The following is a 21,490-nucleotide window of genomic DNA, read 5'->3' on the forward strand; positions in this document are numbered from 1 at the left end:
GGCAGTGTATCAAATACTTGTTCTCCCCACTGTGTGTATATGTGTATATATATATATATATATATATATATATATATATATATATATATATATATATATATATATATATATATATATATATATATATATATATATATATGTATGTATGTATATATATATATATATATATATATATGTATATATATATATATATATATATATATATATATATATATATATATATATATATATATATATATTGTTGTGGGCCAGGGGTCGGTGGCGAGAATAACCGTTAGGTGGAGAAGTTTACGCCATCTCCCACCAGACTCCCCGGAATTTATAGGCCATCGCTCCGGATAACTCCAAAGCTGGCGGGTCTATTAATCGACCGTGAAACGCCAATATCTCGCCCGCGTGGCGTAGGGTTAATTGTCTAGATCCCAAAATACCTAAATAACCACGCAGTCTTGGCTACCGGGGATTCACGTCCCCGGCACGTCTTTCTCGAACCGGGTCACTCTACCGACTGCGGTAGAGTTTCAACTAGCGACTACCAACTCCGGCTCGGTGGCAGCCGAGCGGAAACTGCCAAAGCCGTGCCGGCTCGGATCAACGGATTATCAAGGATGAAACCCCGTCTAAACTCAGACCCGGACCATGCTAGACAAAATAAAGAAAGGACGGAAACGAGCTGGGAACATTTCTAATAATTTATTTTACAGTAAAAGACAAAGGCAAGAATAAACGCAAATATGCAGGAAGTATTTACAATGATCCAAAAATACTTATTCAGTTCTAATTGAAGACGGGCCCACACGCAGACACACACACAAAAAGAAAAGAAACCCCAGAGTTCTTTATTGGATCCTCCAGCCGGTGAGAGAGAGAGAGAGAGAGAGAGAGGGAGAGAGGGAGAGAGAGGGGAGAGAGAGAGGGAGAGAGGGAGAGAGGGAGAGAGGGGAGAGAGGGAGAGAGAGGGGAGAGAGGGAGAGAGGGAGAGAGGGGAGAGAGGGAGAGAGGGAGAGAGGGGAGAGAGGGGAGAGAGGGAGAGAGGGGAGAGAGGGGAGAGAGGGAGAGAGGGAGAGAGGGAGAGAGGGGAGAGAGGGGAGAGAGGGAGAGAGGGGAGAGAGGGAGAGAGGGAGAGAGGGAGAGAGGGGAGAGAGGGGAGAGAGGGAGAGAGGGAGAGAGGGAGAGAGAGAGAGAGAGAGAGAGAGAGAGAGAGAGAGAGAGAGAGAGAGAGAGAGAGAGAGAGAGAGAGAGAGAGAGAGAGAGAGAGAGAGAGAGAGAGAGAGACGAGTTGGGGGTCAGAGTTCGGTAGGTACCTGACCGTCGGAGGGAGGGTGTGCTCCATGATGCGGCACCTGACAAAGGTCGTTGGTCCGATCCCCAGTCGCACGTGGGGGACTCGAGGCCCGTGGCTGAGTTCGGGTGGCGAATAATCGGGGTCCACGGAGGGGGGTCAGGGTCGCTCTGTCCTTCCTTGTGGGGGGCCAGCAGAGACACGTTCGCCACCTCGATGGCCCTCTGCTCAACCCTCATGACAGCAAAAACCCCTTTGTAACAGCAACATCGACCTCCTGTGACCACTCTTCGTAATCACCCCTCGTAACCACCCCTTCGTAACAGCAAAAACCCTTAAGAACCTCTCAAAACTCTCGTGCAACCCACCAACATCGGCTCAGAGAGTCTCTGGAATTTATGGACCTCCCTCAGTGGGGAAGGACCTTGGTCAGCACACCTCGCTGTTCGCCTCTAGTTGGCCAGGATCCTACGGGCACAGCCTTCCTGGGCAGGGTTTCGGCCATATCTTGAGCAAGCCGCCCCTCCCCTCCACGCGTGTTTGAGGAAGGTGGATGGTGGTGAAGCCACCATTGCGTGTGGAACGTTCGTGGAAGCCAAGGACTGGGACCGCGAGGCCACATATTCGACATCACAACGATGTACTGCGAATATTCGAATCGACGATATTCAAAAAAAACATCACAACGCACATATTCGACTCTCCCACAAGACAAAAGGAAGGGACCTGTCTCACACGTACTTATCGGCATAACTAACTTTGGGACCTGAATGTTGAATGCGCATGGCTTCCAGATTCGTAACAATACAGTCATGCACCACTTAACGACGGGGTTACGTTCTGAGAAACGTGTCGTTAAGCGACGTCGTCGTTGTGCGAACATCTTTTTTTTTCAGTTTCGTTTTCGAACATCGTACTTACACAAACTGAGACACCTCGGCTATATGGTGTAGCCTATTGCTCCTCGGATACAAACCTGTACAGCATGTTTCTGTACTCAATACTGTCGACAATTGTAACACACATCCAAGAGACAGAAGACACGTTAGTTTTACCTTTGTGCTGTTCATGACGGCCATCAGTGTTGTTAGCAGCAGCTTACAACCTCCTCTCACATCGATTATAGAAAGGTGAATAAATAGCGTTTGGATTTTACAAATCCGTAATCATTGCATCGATGTTATAATTTACAAATGAATAAACGAGCACCTGTCCATTGTGATATATTTTCGGAACAGTGCGATTGTTTGAACAACATAAAAAGCTTCACTAAAAATAAATCTGTGTTTTAATTGACGAACACAACGATTTACTCGTGGAATTCTTCAATGCAAAGGTAATTTACTTGCAAGAAGGTAAACGTGGAAACATTGGTTCAGTTTGAAAGCCAATTTCCTTGAATCCCGATTTAGCACGACCCTGTTTTTTAGCGATGACATTTTATGGACCTCAACGATCGCATTATAACAGGGCCACACTGTCGTTTATTATCATTATGAGGTATTATGTACTGTACAGTGTACCTGATTGTATGTGTTATTTTTATACGAGGCGACATCACTCGGCGATAGGAATTTTTCAGCTACATGTTTTTTCATTTTTTTATTTATTTTTTTTCAGAGCTGGCAGATCCGTCGTATGTGCGATCCGTCGTTACCCGGATCGTTGTTAAGCGGCGCATGACTATATATATATATATATACATATATATATATATATATACATATATATATATATATATATATATATATATATATATATATATATATATATATATATACATACACAGGCCCCCCTAACAAATGGACGCCAACGTTGTCAGACGGAATGAAAACCCGTCATTCTTGTTACAAAAACAGCTAAAATTGATGAAAAAGCGGCCGAAATTGAAACTAACACAGTAATTACGGTCGCAATAGCAGATATAACCGAAACCAACATGTTTATTCTACACGCAAGAACGGTCGTGACGGACACAAGAACGGTCAATCCCGAAATAAAACGGTGGGGAATGGAAGCAACATCGGTTATTTCCGTCGCGAAACGGCGGAGACCGAAGCGAAAGCGATTAATTCTGGTTACCATAACGTGGGAAACATGGCGGCTTGAAAAGTTCTTGAAGTTATGGGAAGTTAACTTTAACGTAGTCTGCCTTGAATATATCATGTCTATTAATGAAAACCCGTTTGTGGTCCGGGATATTATACAAGCAGCGATAAATGCGCCCTCTTGACTTAATGTGTGGCTGACATTTCGTGTAATTCGTACCCCCGTGCTGCAGCGATCAGTGACGATTGATCGTTTATATTTGCAAGAGGTAAAACTTGATAGTAATAATAAATTGCAAATTCCAATAAAATAACAAAGTTCATATGAAGTAAAAACTGTAAAAAGATCCCAAACACGATCCCCTATGTTGAACTGGGCATACACAACTAGCGATCCTTCACTCGGGGGCTCGAAATACAGGCAAACCAAACATTATCATCACAACAAAATTCGGTTTGATAAATTGTTAAAACTACATCAGGTAATACCCACTATATATTGTTGCGGTTGAGGAAATTCGCAAACCACCATTCAGGTCCCGTAGGTGAGATATCTCTGTAAGTACATGTGTAGTTAGCCCCAAACCCGTTGTTTAGAGGGAATAAATGTGATTCATTCGGGCTGCGACGCTTTGAGATAGTCGTTTTTCTGTTCTATCTTTATTTTGAACCAACCACGTCTCAACCGCCATCACACAACAACCACCAACCGCAACGCCGCTTCACAACAACAACAATGCCAACAGCCACGACCTTTACCCTCACAACTCGCTCCCGCAAACATCGCATCACCACCATTCCAAGCGTCACCGTGGCCATGGACCACCACAATAAACCCTCCACCACCTTCACCTCTCCTCCTTTCACTGCCATTCCCGCACCACTTGTGAGCACCGAGCGTCAGGCTGTCCTGGACTCGTACAAGGTGCGCGCCGAACCGCGAGTGCAAAGTGCGGCCTTTCCGAGGAGAATTCGGATCAGGAATGATACACGCCCACTTCTGATCTGTCCAATCAGCAAGCGCGGGGCGGTTTGGCCCCGCCTCCAGGCGCGTCGGTGTAGAATCGCGATATGCAAATTCTAAGATCAGGGGAGACTCACGCCCCTTTTTCTCCGTCCAATGGGCGAGCGTGGCTCCACCCCCGAGCTCGTTCTGATCCAGAAATTTGGATATGGGTTCTCCTGCCGGACTATAAAGCGCCGAGCGCGGGGCGAATGGAGTCAGTTTTGGAAGAGTCAGTTTTGGAGAGCAGAGTGTGGCAGCGGCAGAGTGTGGCAGCGGCCGTCAGTTTCGGAAGAGTCAGTCTGGAGAGGTCGGAGAGCCGATTGGAGCTCGCAGTCTGTCGGGGTTCGGAGTCTGTCGGGGAGCTGCAGAGAGAGGAAGCCTGGAGCTTGGAGCGCGGTCGAGTCGGGTTGGAGCACGGAGTGAGTCGGGAGGCGAGGGCGTACAGGTGGTTTGCTGCAGTCGGCTGAGGAGAATTGCGGAGGAGACCGGATAGCTCGGGTCCGAGGCAAGGAAGACGGCCATCGGCGACGAGCTCGCAGAGGAATCGCTCGTCGCGGGACCCAAGCAAGCCAGCTATCCTCTTTCCCCAGAGCATCAACAATTCCCACCTTTTTTCCCCCCGCGCTGAGATAGTGCGAAAAGAGGGGCCCCGTTCCCACCCCACTCCAAGCAGTGCCAACGAAACCCGCGAAGGAGCGCGGAGTCGGGGCGCCGCCGCGCCACCACATTGGCGGCTCATCACAAAGACACGGGTAGGATCCACCCGGTCTCGCGGACCTGACCGCTCTTTCAGGTCCCGCACAAATATTGGCCCACAGGCCCCGTCTGCCCCCTTGTCTTTGAGGGTGGCCCTTTTCTTTTACTTTTGAGTAAATGTGTTGTTGGCGCCGTATGTAAAGTAAAACTGTGTAAGTGTTGCCGTGTGCACGCGTAGTCGGTTGTAGATCTGCATTGTTGTGTTTCTTTTGTTACATCTGCTTTTGGTGCATAATTGTTGTAATTGTATATGTGTGCTCGCCGTGTACCGCGGAATAAATGTGCATTATGTTGAACTGTTTTCCCGTTTCGCTTCGTCTTTTCTTCAATTGAATCTCCATCTTGCTTCACGTAAAGGGTTGGTAGTGGGCTTAATACGCCCGATAATTAATCGGAACCGTCGAGGCCGACGATAACACCGCTCGGTTATCCCGTTAGTACGGAACGAGTCGCTTAAGTGACCCGTGTCCGGAGTTGACCTGCGGCGAGGTGCGATCGCCCTGTCTACCCTCCGCGTGGGTACTTAGGTAGGTTGAATTTGGCGAACAACCCTATCCCACGCGGGGGGCCGATTGGCACGATCGTGGTGAGGCCGAAAGGCCCACCCGTGACTAGCTCCCGGCGTTAGTCCGAGAGGGTCACGACAGAATTGTCCGTCCGGTGGGCGACGTGCCGCGATTCGAGTTACGTGGCCGCTCGCACGCCGGCGGGCGCGAATTCGCAACAATATTATCTATATTACATTTATGTTCGAAGCACAAGCACTAAAAATTTACATACTGTAACAGGTCGTTCTACTGCATCCGCCATCTTGTTCGCACTCCAGTAACCGGAATGAACCGCTTTTGTTTCGCTCTCAGACATTTCGCGACAGAAATAACCAATCTTGCTTCCGTTCCCCACCAATCTATTTCGGGATTGTCCGTTCTTGTTTCCGTCACGACCGTTCTTGTGTGTAGAATAAACATGTTGGTTTCCATTCTATATGCTATTGCAACCGTAATTACTGTGTTGGTTTCAATTTCGGCCGCTTTTTCATCAATTTTAGCTGTTTTTGTAACAAGAATGACGGGTTTTCATTCCGTCTGACAACGTTGGCGTCTGTTTGTTAGGGGGGCCTGTATATGTATATATATATATATATATATATATATATATATATATATATATATATATATATATATATATATATATATATATATATATATATATATATATATATATATATATATATATATATATATATATATATATATATATCAGAGGCATCTCCATGAAATAATTCAAATTCACAATGAAAAAAAATATAGACATCTGATGTTCAAGTCTCTCAACCTCACCTCTTCTGTAACCTCAGTTACACAAACCCAACCACTAGCATATAAATCAGCTTCCTTGGTCTTTGATGCAAGAAGTAAGAAATCAATTGAGGTAAAAAATTTAAAGAAGAGTGATAAACATATGTACATAATAGAAGTATTAATTGAAAGTGTGGATAAAATCAAAACCAACTAACCAATGAGTTTATCATAATCCACGCCTTTTGCACTAGATGTCTGTACCGTCCAGGGGTCGACAAAGTCATCAGGATGTTCGGGATCCACTTCATTGGTATCAGGATCCTGTTCTGCTGGAGGCTTGCCAGCTTGGTATGGTTGCCCTGTCAGTTGCTGGAACTCCAATTTGAGATGTAGTAATTTCTGCACAGCAGAGTCAAGCTCTGCCTAGGGCAGAAGAAAGCAAGGGAGGGCAGAAAAACAGAACTTATGTGACTGCACTGACCTACCGTAATAAAAGCTGATCAGCCACAATTAACATATAATTGTGATAACATTGTTAAAATAACAACCATTAATATTTTCATAATTGGCATATTTATCATTATTAATGAAAATGTCTGATATCACAATCAATAATAGAGTACTAAGCCTGGTGTTGGCTTAGTGGTTAGGGTGACTGGCTTGGGATCTTAGGGTCTTGAGTTCAAACCGTTGTCCGCTGAATTAACACCAGGTGAGGTTGACTCAGCCTATCATCCTTACGAGGTCAGCGAAATGAGAATCAGTGTACTGGTATTGGGGCACAACATCAGTAGCACAGTCGTGCCACAACAAAATGATATCTATCCGGCAGCCAAGCTGCCAATATACAAGAATAATAGAGTACTATTGTGACTACTAACTATCTCAATGGCCCCAGTTGTTCTCAACTTCTTGTGGGGTGACTTATAGTCACAATCAAATTCCTGGAAAAGGGGCATTTTTGAATAGAAGTTGGTAACCTGCATTTCTTAGCTAATTTGGGTGTGCTGAATCTGAAAATTGGGGATACCAAGCCAAATTTTGAGGTGACGCAAGTTGAATGGCCATAAAACAAAATGGCCATCAAAACAAAACTGTACCCGAAACAGCTCCTTTGAAGACTCCATTTGCAGAGAAGTTGGTAATGTGTTTCTATCCTCATTCAGGGGTGCTAATCTAAAATATGAGCTTATAAAGGTGAAGTTTAGGGTTTAGTAAGTCAAGTTATGAAAAATAATGGATTTATTCTTTGTACCAAGTGACAAATAATGTATCAAAAGAATGTACCATAATAATGTGTTTATTTGAGAAAATGAACAGTCTGGTATAATGTAAAATGTCACAAACTATTTAATTATTATGGAACATTCGAAAGTCAACATTTAGTGATTTATGGACTTCAAGTGTACAAGCAATCAACTTGTGAATTAATAGTGTCGAAGCAGTCATCAGCCTACTGCTGAAATTCACAAGCAGAAGTAATAATAATGATAATCCTTTTTTATTTATATAGCACTTTTCAAATACAAAGAAATCTCAAAGTGCTGAACAAGGGAAAAATCAGTTGGTCAAATAAAAACAGAAGAAGAAAAAAAGAAATGTAATAATCAAGGTAGAGTAGAGTCAAATTACATAAGAAACAAACATAAACAAAAAAAAAGCCAATTGTGTAAAATACAAACAACAATGGAAGAAGTCAAATTCCTTACAATAGAAATAATAATGGAAAGAGAAAATCACATACAAAAGAAACAAGAAAAAGAGCAATGAGATTGCAGACCCTCATGAGGTCATGTTTTGTGTGGTGTTTGTGTAGTTTTGTGTGGTGTATTTTGTGTGACAATTGTTTACTGGTATGTTACGTAATTAATAACAGACATAATTATAACTGCCACTTTATAACTACTGGCAGTGATGAACGGGTACCAAGACGTGGCTGCCAGACCATGCATCTGATAAAGTTGAAATTTGAAGCATGTATTCCCCATCATGGCAAGATCACAGTAGTGAAGTTTCACGTCGATTGATTAAGTGATTAAAAGAGAAAACATTATTTAATATTTTACTTCAATCCAATATGGCTGCCAAACCATGTAACCTATGATGTCACATGTGACAACCTTTTGCTCCTCAGGATAGGCAGTCATACGTGTAAAGTTTCTCCTCGACCTGTTCAGCCACTTCAGAGAATATTTTTTTTAAAACAAACAAAAAAAAAAACAATGTGGCTGCTGGATCACGTGACCGATGGAATCAAATTTTTTTCAGTGCACCATTTTAACCCTAGATGACTCTAGAAACTTTTCATACTGATCAAATGTGGCATTCTACATATGCAATTATGTCGTCATAACGAAGGCACCTATGACGTCAAAAAATCACACATTCCCCATGAGGAGTGCTTGGCATGTGCAAAGTTTCATTTTTTCCTTTGTGCGGTTTCAGAGATACAGCGGTCCAAAGTTTTTAGGTTTTTCCAACATGGCTGCCACACCACATGACCTGTGATGTCATAATTATTATTAAAACATTTTACATGAGTTGTCGCTCCAATGGTGAAAATTTCGTCTCAATCCAACAAGTGGTTGCGGAGTAAAACACAAAAATTCTGTGCGGACAAACAAACCCACAGACAGACAGACAAACAAACAAACGGACCCAAAGGCAATACCCTCTCCTTCGGGGAGGGTAATAACAATAGAAACTAGAACGACACTCGGTAGAGCGCGCACCTCTGCCAGGCTGAACAGTTTACGTTTTGTATCCCACTGATAGGCCGGATTTGGATTTGGACTTGAACCAAAATCAAATTGGCTTGTTCTGGTTACCCAACCAACTCATCCACCGAGTTTTGTCATAACTTGACCACATCTTTTTGAAATATCATGCTATATATTGTTATACCGCAAGAGGCCAGAGAGCTGGGTCGTAAAGACAATCAATTGATCATCGCCGGCAACACTAAGCTAAGGGGTATGTATGAAAAGCAGCCACGTTGATCGTTAGACCAGATACAGTCCCAGCACAGATAAGCATGGATTGCACCACAACTAGTGTCAAGTTCAGTAGTGATAACACCACTATTAATGGACAATCAGTTGCAAACACAACAGTAGCTCGGGGTCCAAAAAGCAGAGACTGGCTGAGACAGTGACCTCGAGTCGAGACACCTCAGAGATGGCTATCAGATGTAAAAACGATGGTCATCTCGCACTACAGCAAGGAGATCCGGAAGTAACTGCGATATTCTAAACCGCATAATTAAAACCAATTTTGTATGGAAATAAGGGGGTTAGGTTCCAAGGCTTCCAGTAAATAGAGAGGAAGGTGGGCGACAACAAAAATAAAAACATCATAATTTAAATAAACATGTAAAATAAATATAAATCAGCTTTGCAATGAAGTATCCTGCTGCGTTGAAGCAGATTAAACATTCACAGCAGATTAAACATGGCTCTTTCCTTCTATAGTTTGTCAAAAGCTTATACACACACAGACATATATATATATATATATATATATATATATATATATATATATATATATGTATGTATATGTATGTATATATATATATATATATGTGTATATGTATACATACATATATATATATATATATACATACATATATATATATATACATACATATATATATATATATATATATATATATATATATATATATATATATATATATATATATACACACACACATACACGTGTGTGTGTCTCTGTCTCTTCTGTTTCTGTCATGGTGGTTCCCTGCTTCGTGCTGTAAGTACTGTGCTTTGTTGGTTATTTCCTTTCCCCTATTTCGCTCCCTTGTGTCCTTGTATGTGCTTGTGAAGTTCTCCCAGTATTTCCCTTCTTTGTTGTGACGAGACAGGGAGAGAGGAGGAGAGCGGGCAAGGTAGGTTTGTGTGCTTGGCCTAAAGAACCCCGTGTTTTGGGCCTGTGCTCAGCTTGCCATGTTTTCAATGTCGTCGGTTATTGGCTTTCTCATTTATATTTATTTTTAAGCGGTGAAGCTGTATCCTTTTGGCTGTATCCTTCCTTCCATCTGTCCGCCCGCCCGTCAATCCATAAAAAAGGAGGAAAAACCTTTCTAAAACACCATCTTTAATTCCAAAGTGTTGAAAAAGCTAATTGTAAAGGGTAATTACAAAGGATAAATCTCTAAACTTTATCTTCCCTACTTTAAAAAAAAAATTAAGTTAGACTATATAACCAATCACAAATGCAGATAATTATAAAATGTTGTTTTTAGTAATGTGCATGCAGTTTGAAAGAATTTGATGTTTATGTACTGGTATTAACATTGCAGTCGGGCTGCTAATTTGTGGAGTCTCAGTATGTGGCTACACTACAAGAGTAATCAACTACTGTTGTAACCAGTGGAGTGTTTGTAGAAGCTTGAAGCATAATTGATGAAGTGTAAAGGAGGCAGTGATGTAGGGATTGTTATGTGATGGCAATACTGTTAGCTACTCTCGAAACCAACATCATCCCTATCTTGTTTAAAACCTATTTTACTGTAGTGTCATCTCTTCATTGCTTTTTATCTTGTCTGGAATTTACATTCCAGATAAGGTATCGTCATCACACGCCGTCTGTCTGTCCATCTCCTTTTTCGACTTCTCTGGCCAAATTGCTGGGCCGATGCCGCTGAAATTTTGCAGCAACGTTCCTCTCCTGACTGCTAACAGGAATTGCAAAGCTCATTCCGGTGACATGACTTTAAGTTGGTCAAAATGGTGGTCCTGTAAATTCCTTGCAAAATCTTCTTCTCCTGATCCACTTGTCAGAATGCTACCAAATTTGGGTTGCAACTTTAAGCCAGGGTAGGGATGATAAATTGCCGAAGTCATTCCGATCATATGGCCGGAAGTGTGTCAAAATGGACGACAATCAATTTTTGGGAAAAAAATCACGTAAATTCCTTCAAAAATCTTCTTCTAAAGACCCACCAGTCAGAATCCTACCAAATTTGGGTCACAACATTATGGTAAGGTAGGGATGTTAATTATATTTTGGAAATCATGTCGATCACGTCACCGGAAGTGCATCAAAATGGAGGTCGTGCAAATTCCTTCCAAAATCTTCTTCTCTTGACCCACCTGTCAGAATGCCAACAAATTTTGATTGCAACATTATGGAAAGGTAGGGATGTTAATTATATTATGGAAGTCATGTGGATCACGTGACTGGAAATTTGTCAAAATGGTGGACCATAAAATTTTTGGAAAATCACGTAAATTCCTTCAAAAATCTTCCTCACCAGACCCACCAGTCAGAATTCTACCAAATTTGGGTTACAACATTCAGCCAGGACCAAAATAAGCCCAGGGTCCAGTGGTCCTCTTTTTTATTGAGCATAAATATTTTTTATTCACTTATTTCTATAATTTTGACCCTCACCAGAGGAGAGGTTATTGCATTTTGTGTCCGTTTCTTTGTTTGTTTGTCTGTTTGTTTGTCCACACAGAACTTTCATTTTTTTTCTCTGCAACAGCTTGTTGAATTGAGATGAAATTTTCACCATTGGTGCGACTACTCCTGTAGAATGTCTTAATGATAATTATGACATCAGAGGTCACGTGGTGTGGCAGCCATGTTGGAAAAATGGAAAAATCATTGGACCTCTGTACCATTGAAAATTGGACCATTGAAAAGAAATGCTGGGGAGGGTCTGCAATCTCTGGTTGCTCTTTTTCTTGTTTCATAATGTGGAATAACAGAATGGTATGGTACTCAGAAGATACCCAATATTGGAGCAAATGTGCCAAGAGATCTTCGTCAGCAATGTCATATACTGCATGTTTTCCTGCAAGTCTTACGAAATTGTGAAGCGCCGACGTAACGAATGTGCCACCGAGAAACCGTGACTCGAGAAGGTTCTTGATCACGTGGTTCGCTTTCACCTTGATACTGTGACTGGAGTAGGGTTCATGATCACGTATGTCCCGTGTGAAGCACCGGTACATCTCTATTATTTTATTTTCAAAAATAGAACTGGAAAAAAAAGGGATTTCCTGAGGCATGATATTTTTGCTGATATTATTTGATGTCCATATATACGACACTGAGGGAAATGCATTGCGACCCTGCCCCCACTAGGCTGATTGACAGTCGTACAGTCTCGCCCACACCTCGGATCCCTGCCTATTGGTTCATGAAAAAATATTTTCACGAAAAATACAAGTGACCACTATATTCGTTATTGTTGTGTGTCTGTCTGTCTGTCTGTCCCGAACATAGCTCCGTGGGTTTTGATCCGATCCTGATGAAATTTTGGTGGGAGGTTTATATCATGATCTAGTTGAGTTTTCCTGAAAATGGGCGTGGTCCGCCCATTATGGGCGGAGTCACGCCCAAAAAACACGTGTTTTTAGGGGGTAGCCGATTTCAATTTGCATCTTCTCCTAGGGGTTTTGTCGAATCTGACAGGGGTTTCGGTATTTGGTTAGCCCAATGGCACCTGCATAGCCCCACGGAGCTCGATTTTTCATTTTCAGGTCAAGGTCACAAGGTCACGAACTTAGAAAATTGCAAATTGTGTTTTTAGGGGGTAGCCGATTTCAATTTGCATCTTCTCCTAGGGGGTTTGTCGAATCTGGCAGGGGTTTCGGTATTTGGTTAGCCCAATGGCACCTGCATAGCCCCACGGAGCTCGATTTTTCATTTTCGTCCCAAGGTCAAGGTCACAAGGTCACGAACTTAGAAAATTGCGATTTTGACATAAAAATCCATCTTCTCCGAGGGGGTTGTCAAATCTGGCAGGAGTTTCGGTATTTGGTTAGCCCAATGGCACTTGCATAGCCCCATGGAGCTCGATTTTTCATTTTAGTCCCAAGGTCAAGGTCACAAAGTCAAGGTCACAAGGTCATGAACTTAGAAAATTGACATAAAAATCAGACGACCGCCCAAACTTTGAGAGCTCGGATGACTATTTTTCATGCATAATCGTGAGGTCATTCCCCACCTAAAGTCTTGAAACCATTTTTCTCTATCTCGAACACCTTGCCCTTGGCGCCCACTTCAAGTTTGTTTTTACGCTGATTTCATCAAAGTATGGATAATCCGAGGAGTGTGAAATGCCATAGAGCCGATATGATGTTATATTGTTCCTGGAATGTTCCAGAGGAAGTTTTGCACCAAAGGTCATAATCCTTGACCTTTGACCTTTAAAGTTCACAAAGGTCAAATCTTCAAAGTTGTGGGAATCGAACTGGGTTTTCGACCTTCTTCGACGTAAGTTATAGCACGTATCCTGTTTCCTTATTGTAATGTCCACAACATTGTTTTGGGACCTTTTAAAGGTTATGCGAAGGTCAAATTTTTAAAGTTGTTGAACAAAACCCGGGTTTTCGATATTTTGCAGCTAATAACCCGTCACTCGTACCATTATCACATCGTCTCATCCTTGACTTCTGAAACAATCTACATCGTCAAATACCGCTCGTGAACCATCGTCGTCTTCAGACTTGTTCTTTTACAAAGGAATAGAGTTTTACGTACGTTTCGTGGAATCCTTTAAGTTATTAAAATTAAAATCACAAAGGATGCCACACAAGGTAAAACTCTGTTGGATGGTGCCAGAATCATTGCCATTGATAGAGTGAGCTGGGAAATATGCCGTCTGAGGATGAGGATTGTTATTAATATTTTTATTATTATGAACGAGAAGATGAATTCCCGGGTTTGACCGATCTGTTTTTTTTTTGCCTTTGCCATGGTCTGGAAAACTGAAAAGTGATCCCTACCTCGACAATCAGTTGAACAGACCAGGTAGGCTCGCATATGTGGCCTAAGCGACTTTTTAGAGAAGATACTCCAACTTTAGTCTTGTATGTAGTAGATGGGACCAGTATTTTTTTTTTCCGCACTATCCTTACATAGAGAGTAATAGCGTACTCTCTGATAGCTACCCTGAATATCAAATTGGGCGGTCCCCAATGTGCAAGACCCAAGTCAAACTCTTCACGGAGGAAAAGCATCTTGACATCTTCATCTTGCTTTTACAGGAAACGAGATGTAGCCCTTCTTGCAAAAGCCAATGGCAAAGATTGATGAATGGCCAATGGTTTTTCAGCAGTTTGGCTTGCCCTAGAGCTGGAGTAGCTATATTTTTGCAATCTTCTTTACTCCCAATTGACATCGTTTTTGAAGACATAATTAAGGGACACCTAATTTCTATCACTCTCACCTACAATGGTTACAACCACACTCTTTTAAATATTTACTCACCCAGTGACGGAATTGATAGGGTCACCTTCTTCACACAGTTGGAAACAATCACTCACTCATATATTTCAATAGCCTTGTTTGTTTGAGTGGGGATTTCAATTGTACTCTGAACTCTGCCATGGACCAGAATGGTGAAGAACTTCACCCAGATAATACCATCCTGCTGGCAAGGATTTTATCCAAATTTTCTTTCGTTGATAAGTGGAGACCTCACAACCCCCTCGTATGATAATATACGTGGTGTCGCTGTCTCGATGGTTGACTTTCCTTTGCTAGGCAAGACTGTGTTTACGTAAATAGTAACTTTCTAAACACTATGGGCAATGTGCACATTTAGCGGTCAGTTTTTCTGATCATCACATGGTCACCTTTTCTGTCGTTTCTCTTATACACCTTTTCTCAGTCATCTGCCATCTGCTTGGAAATCAGCAAACATTATCATCCATCCATCCATTGGGAACATACTCTTTGTAGAGTGATGGTGCTGCCGAAGCAGTCTCCTTGGCTATTGGGCACAATACTGGATGGGTCGCCGATCTGACACAGTATACCAGCATGCTGGCACTCATTTTGCCGACCTCGGAAGGATAATTACAGGCAGAGTCAACCCCACCTGGTATTAATTCAACAGCTGAGTGGGATTTGAACTCAGGATCCTTGGATCCCAAGCTCACCACCATAGCCATTAAGCCAACACCAGGCATAAACATTACTGCTCTACATGAAAAAGGTGCAATAACTGATCCCTGCAATTACAGACCAATCGGTCTGCTCTCCATCATCAGTAAGATCATAGAATCTATCATCGCTTCTGACATTATTGGGATGAATGATTGCTCCTCTGTTGTCTCGCTGTGGTCTACATGGCATTTCCTCATTGTGACTGGCTATGCCACTGGGTTAGATATGACACATCTCATGGATATCTGCTGCAATGTCTGACCTCAGATTGAAAGAGAGAGGCCAGCGACTTCAGGCAGAGGTTGTGTTTGTTATGCAAACTATCCCTACACCTTTCTTCCCTGTTCCACTGATCCACTCTTGTGCCTCGTCTGGATCAGCTTGGTTGAATTTGTGGGCACATAGTTTAATGACAAAGTTCCTGTGCTGAAACTCTGCCAATACTTCTGCTGGTAACAGTTTCATCTCTGCCAGGTATACAGGATCCCATCTACCATCAATGACTCAACATAAATTGTTTGGATGATGTTTTATTGGATATATTTTATTAGCTCCTTCACTCGAGAGACAGAAGTCAACGTGCTACTGCACTACCAAAAATAATTCACTGCAAATAGAGTAAGTATTCCTACTTAGTTACAAACCCAAAAACTAGTGTAAAGTTAGTAAAGTCATGACAATAAAAAGGATAAACTTGCTTCCACAAAAGGAACCAAAGCAATGAAGTCTCAGACTCCAGGCCATTTATACACCTAAAGAGGATGATAGGAAAGAGGAAATATAATAAATAAAATCTATCGTCTGTCTGTCTGTCCACATTTTTGCAAAGACCACTGGGCCGACAACCACCACATTTGGCACACAGATGAAGTCCGACCCGGGGATTGTCCTCAAGATATTTTCATTCACCACCTCAACCCTTAAAGGTCACTCTTCCTTCTTTTTCATTTTGAAACAATGAGCGAGGTACCCATGCTTTGGTATGGGAGGAGATGGATGGCCGCTGGACAGCCGGTTCATGAAGGACTTGGGCAAAAAAAATGTTGAAACAACAAACGCCGAATCCACGAATGTCACTGGTGTAACCCTTCACATACTTTCCCCATTCTGCTATAAATTCATCCTCTCTATATTTTCATTCAAATAGCATCATTCCAATCACAAATTAATACCATGCCATTAATTTAACAAAATACAATATTACAAACACTCGGGAAATCAACAAAGTATTTCAATGACGTCACAGTGATGAATCTACAAATTTCGAATCCACGAATGTCACGGGTGGAACTCCTCAGTCTTTCCCGATTCTCCTTTAACCTCAATCTCTCGATATTGTCATTCCAGACAGCATCATTCTAAACACAAATTAATACTATACCATGAATATAACAAAATACAATATTACAAATACTCGTGAGGTAAACGAAGAGAAAAGTCATCTGATGTTACATCCGGATCAGGAGCAGCTTCGTATGGATTGAAACTCAATATCATAATTGTATTGAGGTATTTATGAAACCTCCCACACACTTAGGACACCGGCTGGGACCACAAAACGTTCCGCAGAAGGTTTGGCGGGGCTATCCCCAAAACTGATGGAGTAGTTCGGTGACGGATGGACAGACAGACAGACAGACAGACAGACAGACACTCGTGCTTTATAATATAGATCTGATTGGTTGACAGCTATCACATGACACATAACACAGGCTGACATCACGTCCAGCAAATCTAATTAGCTGAGCTGTGTCTTCCACCCATTGGATGGACAGCTGCCCTGACTCCACCCACAATTATAACCTAATGAAATAATACTTCGCCATTTTCACGCAGCGGTCAGCTGAAGCAATCGGCTATGTTAAGTGTTGTATGGTATTCGCAATTGCCATGACTTCCCTATGTTTTCCCTTCATTGTAAAGCAAGCATGAGCCCATATTTGCTGTGAAACCTATCTTACGGTAGGTTTCACAGCCCTTGAGAAGAAGGCCCGAGCACGTATAGCCTCTTGGCCTTTGAGCGAGGTTCATGCTTATATACAACTTCCCTTTTTACCCCTCAGCCTGAATTGGCTAAGGGGTATTGTCGTCATAGGCGTTGTCTGGCGGGCGTCCGGGCATCTGTCAACTTTTGGTTTCCGTCGATTTCGAGGAGAACGCCTTGTCCGATTAAATCCATTTTTGCAGGGTGTGTTGGGGTTGAGTAGAGGAAGGTTCCTTTCGAAAATGGGCGCGCTGCGATTTTCAATGTGGCCTCCATGGCAGCCATCTTTAAATTGGTTTCCGTCGATTTCGAGAACACGTTGTCCGATTAAATCCATTTTTGCTGGGTGTGTTGGGGTTGAGTAGAGGAAGGTTCCTTTCAAAAATGGGCATGCTGCGATTTTCAATGTGGCCTCCATGGCAGCCATCTTTAAATTGGTTTCTGTCGATTTCGAGGAGAATGCCTTGTCCGATTAAATCCATTTTTGCAGGGTGTGTTGGGGTTGAGTAGAGGAAGGTTCCTTTCAAAAATGGGCGTGCTGCGATTTTCAATATGGCCACAATCTTGAAATTGGTTTGCATCAAGAGGCTGAGGGGTTACGCCTGCTTTGCGGTGATATTTTTCACTTCTGGGAGTGACCATTTTCCCTTGACAAATCCCCCCCCCCCGTTAAACCTCCAACTGCTCAAGTTTGTCGATGTCATGCGATGACTGGTGGTGTGAACAATCGGAGAGTTTTACTGGTGCGAGCAATCAGAGAGTTTTAGTCAAGAAGCTATTTGGTGATGGGAACTGTTTATTTTTAAGTCTCGCTTTTTGGTGGAGGATGATGAGAACACTCATGTCGAACTTGGACAAAAGCTGTTAATTACGCACGAAAATTTTATTACAACACTGTTCATGCTTCCCCACCTCTGACTCTCCGAGTCTTGCAAGGCTGTCTCAAATGAGGTAAGAATCTCTTTCCTTAGATCTTCATACCACAAGTTTTAAACATGGTAAAAAGAAAAATAAGCCTATCCAGATCAACATCAGCTGCACGTGTAGCTGCTTCTCGGCAGGAAGAGGTATTTAAAGCAGCATGAAGGGTGACTTCAATGCAACCGGAGGAGCAGTGCTTCTGTCTAATCTCAGGAAACACCACAGACCCTATTTCCCAGCCATCCTGCCTGCTACCCTTGGCCTGGAGCAGAAGTGAGCAGTATTACATTTTATGAAACATCATGAATACTGCTTACAATCTACTATGCTTTGAACAAACCTCCCTATTGAGACATCCAGCTCTTTGAGATGGGCCTCAAGCACAATAAATGCATAGATCTCAACAGTGACAACAGAAATCTTACTTGTAAACAGAATTCTCAATGAAACTTTCCATGGTAAAGCCACAGGTTTTCACAAGTAATGAATATTGTGGAGCGGTGCAGTTTTGCAACAAAAGGTTGCATCAATAATTACTAATTATTGCCGTTCATAGAAAGGGTATCCCAGGTAGTTACAAAATAAAGTACATAATAAACAATAAGTGAAAAATAAAGTTGGGGTGCAGTCAGCAAAGACTCGCTGATGAGTACACTGAAGCAAATGCAAATTAAAGTGAAAAACAAAGAGGAGCTAAAATCAACAATGACCTTCCTGCTGATATCATGAATGAGAGGACTGGTTGAGCAGACTTGCTCAGTACAAATGTCATGCAAAGTAAGGACACATAAAATAATGAACCAAAACTAGGGGGGGGGGGCTGTTAGGACCCCAGACAGAATTTGCTTGGAACTCTGTGCAGCAAGATGGAATCTTAAAACTTCATACAAATGCATTGCTGGTACATATAGGTAATCAAACAAAGCCATTAAATACATTGTGTAACTAATATAGAAATGTCATCAGATTGTAGGCCTGGGGTCCACAAACACTGGTAGGATGAGGGTTAACCTTCCAACGACACTTGTGTTTTTTTTTAAGTCTTGAAGGTCAAGGATTAAATATAGAGCTTGGTGTCCTCATTGTTTTGGATTGAACACCTCGCCCCCAATTTAGGCTAGAAGTGAGCCTGGTGTTGGCTCGGTGGTTAGGGTGGTGGCTTGGAATCCGAGGGTCCTGAGTTCAAGCCCCGTCAGCCCCTGAATTAATGAATTAATACACCAGGGGGTTGACTCAGCCCGTCATCCTTCCGAGGTCGGCTGAATGAGTACCAGCTCCAGTGTGTGTACTGGTAGAGGGGCACTGCATCAGCGACACAGTCGCGCTTCAAGAAATGACAGCTACCCCGGCAGCCAAGCTGCCATATGACGTCATTTCCATTAGCGGAAATCCACGTCATCATCAAGAGGACGAGGATCTTAGCTCATTTGAGCTCGTTTTAATATTATTATTACCTTGTCAACTTTTGTCGCCTTCAGTTGTCGCACATTCTCACCCTGCTTGGTCACCCTTGCATAGGCTTGTGCACTCATCTCTGCAGATACAAACAGAAAGGGGTGCTCATTGCTTGACGAATGCTCAATATAAATAGTGGGTTAGAGCATGGGCAAACAACCATATGTTGGTCACCAGAGCGCAGCCTTTTCTGGGCCTAATGGCCTCCTCATGCGACGAAGTTCCTTGTAAGGAGCTCGTATTATATTTAAGGTGCAGTAACAGATGAATGAAGAGACCCTTAGTGTTCGGAAAATCTCTTGGCCATATTGTTATCTAAACAAACCTGTGTCTCGGTGAAGAGAAAGATATCACTGGACAATGCAATTAAATGCGAATGAAGGAACCGTCGAAATGAATGACCGTGAGAACAGAAACAGACAACATCCCGTCGTCGAACACGCTATTGACGTCACGTCCGGGCAAATCGATCGTGAAGGAGAAGATTCAATTTTACCGTCATTAGTTATTCGTTGCAGTTCTTAAATTCAAAACGAGTATCATTCAAAGTAGATGTTTTTTTATTTAATACTTAATAAAGCGTTACGAACGGAAGAAAAAAAAATAAGCGAAAAGGAGGAAATATAGGACGACCAGCTGTGCAAATGATGCACCACTATACACCACAAAGTGCGGAAAAATGTGCTGAAAAATAATAATAAAATAATAATCTATCTATAATTCCAGCAATCTGTGTGTGTGTGTGTGTGTGTGTGTATGTGTGTGTTTATGTGTGTGTGTGTGTGTGTGTGTGTGTGTGTGTTTATGTGTCTGTGTGTGTGTGTGTGTGTGTGTGTGTGTGTGTGTGTGTGTGTGTGTGTGTGTGTGTGTGTGTGTGTGTGTGTGTGTGTGTGTGTGTGTGTGTAACTGTGACCGCTGTTTCTCGACAACCACTGGTCCGATCTGATTGAAACTTGCCAGATATATTGCTGGGACCTGACTGAGGATGTGCCTTTTCAAGGTTTGATATTAATCGGACAAGTGCTTCCCAAGTTATGGCCATTTATTTAGCAACCAATGACAAGACACGTTGCTGCGTGGGCGTGGCCGATGGGGGAAGGGAAGCTCAGCTGCGTTCGCCATTACGGGTTACAACGTACGGACTTCCGGAGAGTGATGACTTCGTGTATTCTAATAATTTCTCGATTCCTTATGCACATTTATAGATAAACACTATGCCCCAAGTTATGATCGTTTTCATATTAGATGGTGCATAAATTTCGGTAACATCAGAGTGAGCTGGTATGCTCCGAACCAGAAAGTAAATTTTTTTTCTTCCCTTCTCTTTTTGTTTTTCCTTGCCACGACATTGCGAATAGGCAAAATACGTCGGCGCTAATTGAATAATTGGCCATTAAAACTAAATTGCGAATAATCGTGACTGCGATATGCGAATTTCCGGGCCACGCATGTACGGGCACGCCAGAGCGATGGAACGGCCTGTGTGGTTGTTGTTTCTTGGTCGCAGTTTGAATTTTTTTTTTAAACGGGCACGTACGAGTCTATCTATAATTCCAGCAATCTCTGTGTGTCTGTGTGTCTGCGACCGCTGTTTCTCGACAACCGCTGGTCCCATCTAATTGAAACTTGTCAGGTATATTGCTGGGGACCTGAGGATGTGCCTTTTCAAGGTTTGATATTAATCGGACAAGTGCTTCCCAAGTTATGGCCATTTATTTACCAAACCAATGACAGGACACGTTTCTTTGACGTCACAACTCTTCTTCTTTATTTATTTATTTAGTTATATATATATATATATATATATATATA

At 42.4% G+C, this 21,490-nt stretch overlaps 1 protein-coding gene across 5 annotated transcripts in view; it reads right to left on the minus strand.

Moving 5' to 3' along the window:
- The window catches only part of WARS1 (tryptophanyl-tRNA synthetase 1), a 57,703-nt gene extending 37,544 nt beyond the window's left edge, over window positions 1-20,159 (minus strand). For all 5 annotated transcript variants that reach the window (XM_085888148.1, XM_085888147.1, XM_085888146.1 and 2 more), the window contains exons 1-3: window positions 20,004-20,159; window positions 19,678-19,757; window positions 6,609-6,816 (exon numbers count right to left, since the gene is read on the minus strand). In XM_085888148.1, the coding sequence (XP_085744274.1) occupies window positions 6,609-6,816; window positions 19,678-19,755 (286 nt within the window). In that variant the 5' untranslated portion in view covers window positions 19,756-19,757; window positions 20,004-20,159. The remainder of the gene's footprint in view (window positions 1-6,608; window positions 6,817-19,677; window positions 19,758-20,003) is intronic.
- Between the last annotated feature and the right edge of the window lie 1,331 nt (window positions 20,160-21,490).

The sequence above is a fragment of the Eptatretus burgeri genome, chromosome 7 (genome assembly GCF_056783735.1).
Source record: "Eptatretus burgeri isolate ZD-2024b chromosome 7, Ebu_testis_v1, whole genome shotgun sequence".
Taxonomy (NCBI): domain Eukaryota; kingdom Metazoa; phylum Chordata; class Myxini; order Myxiniformes; family Myxinidae; genus Eptatretus; species Eptatretus burgeri.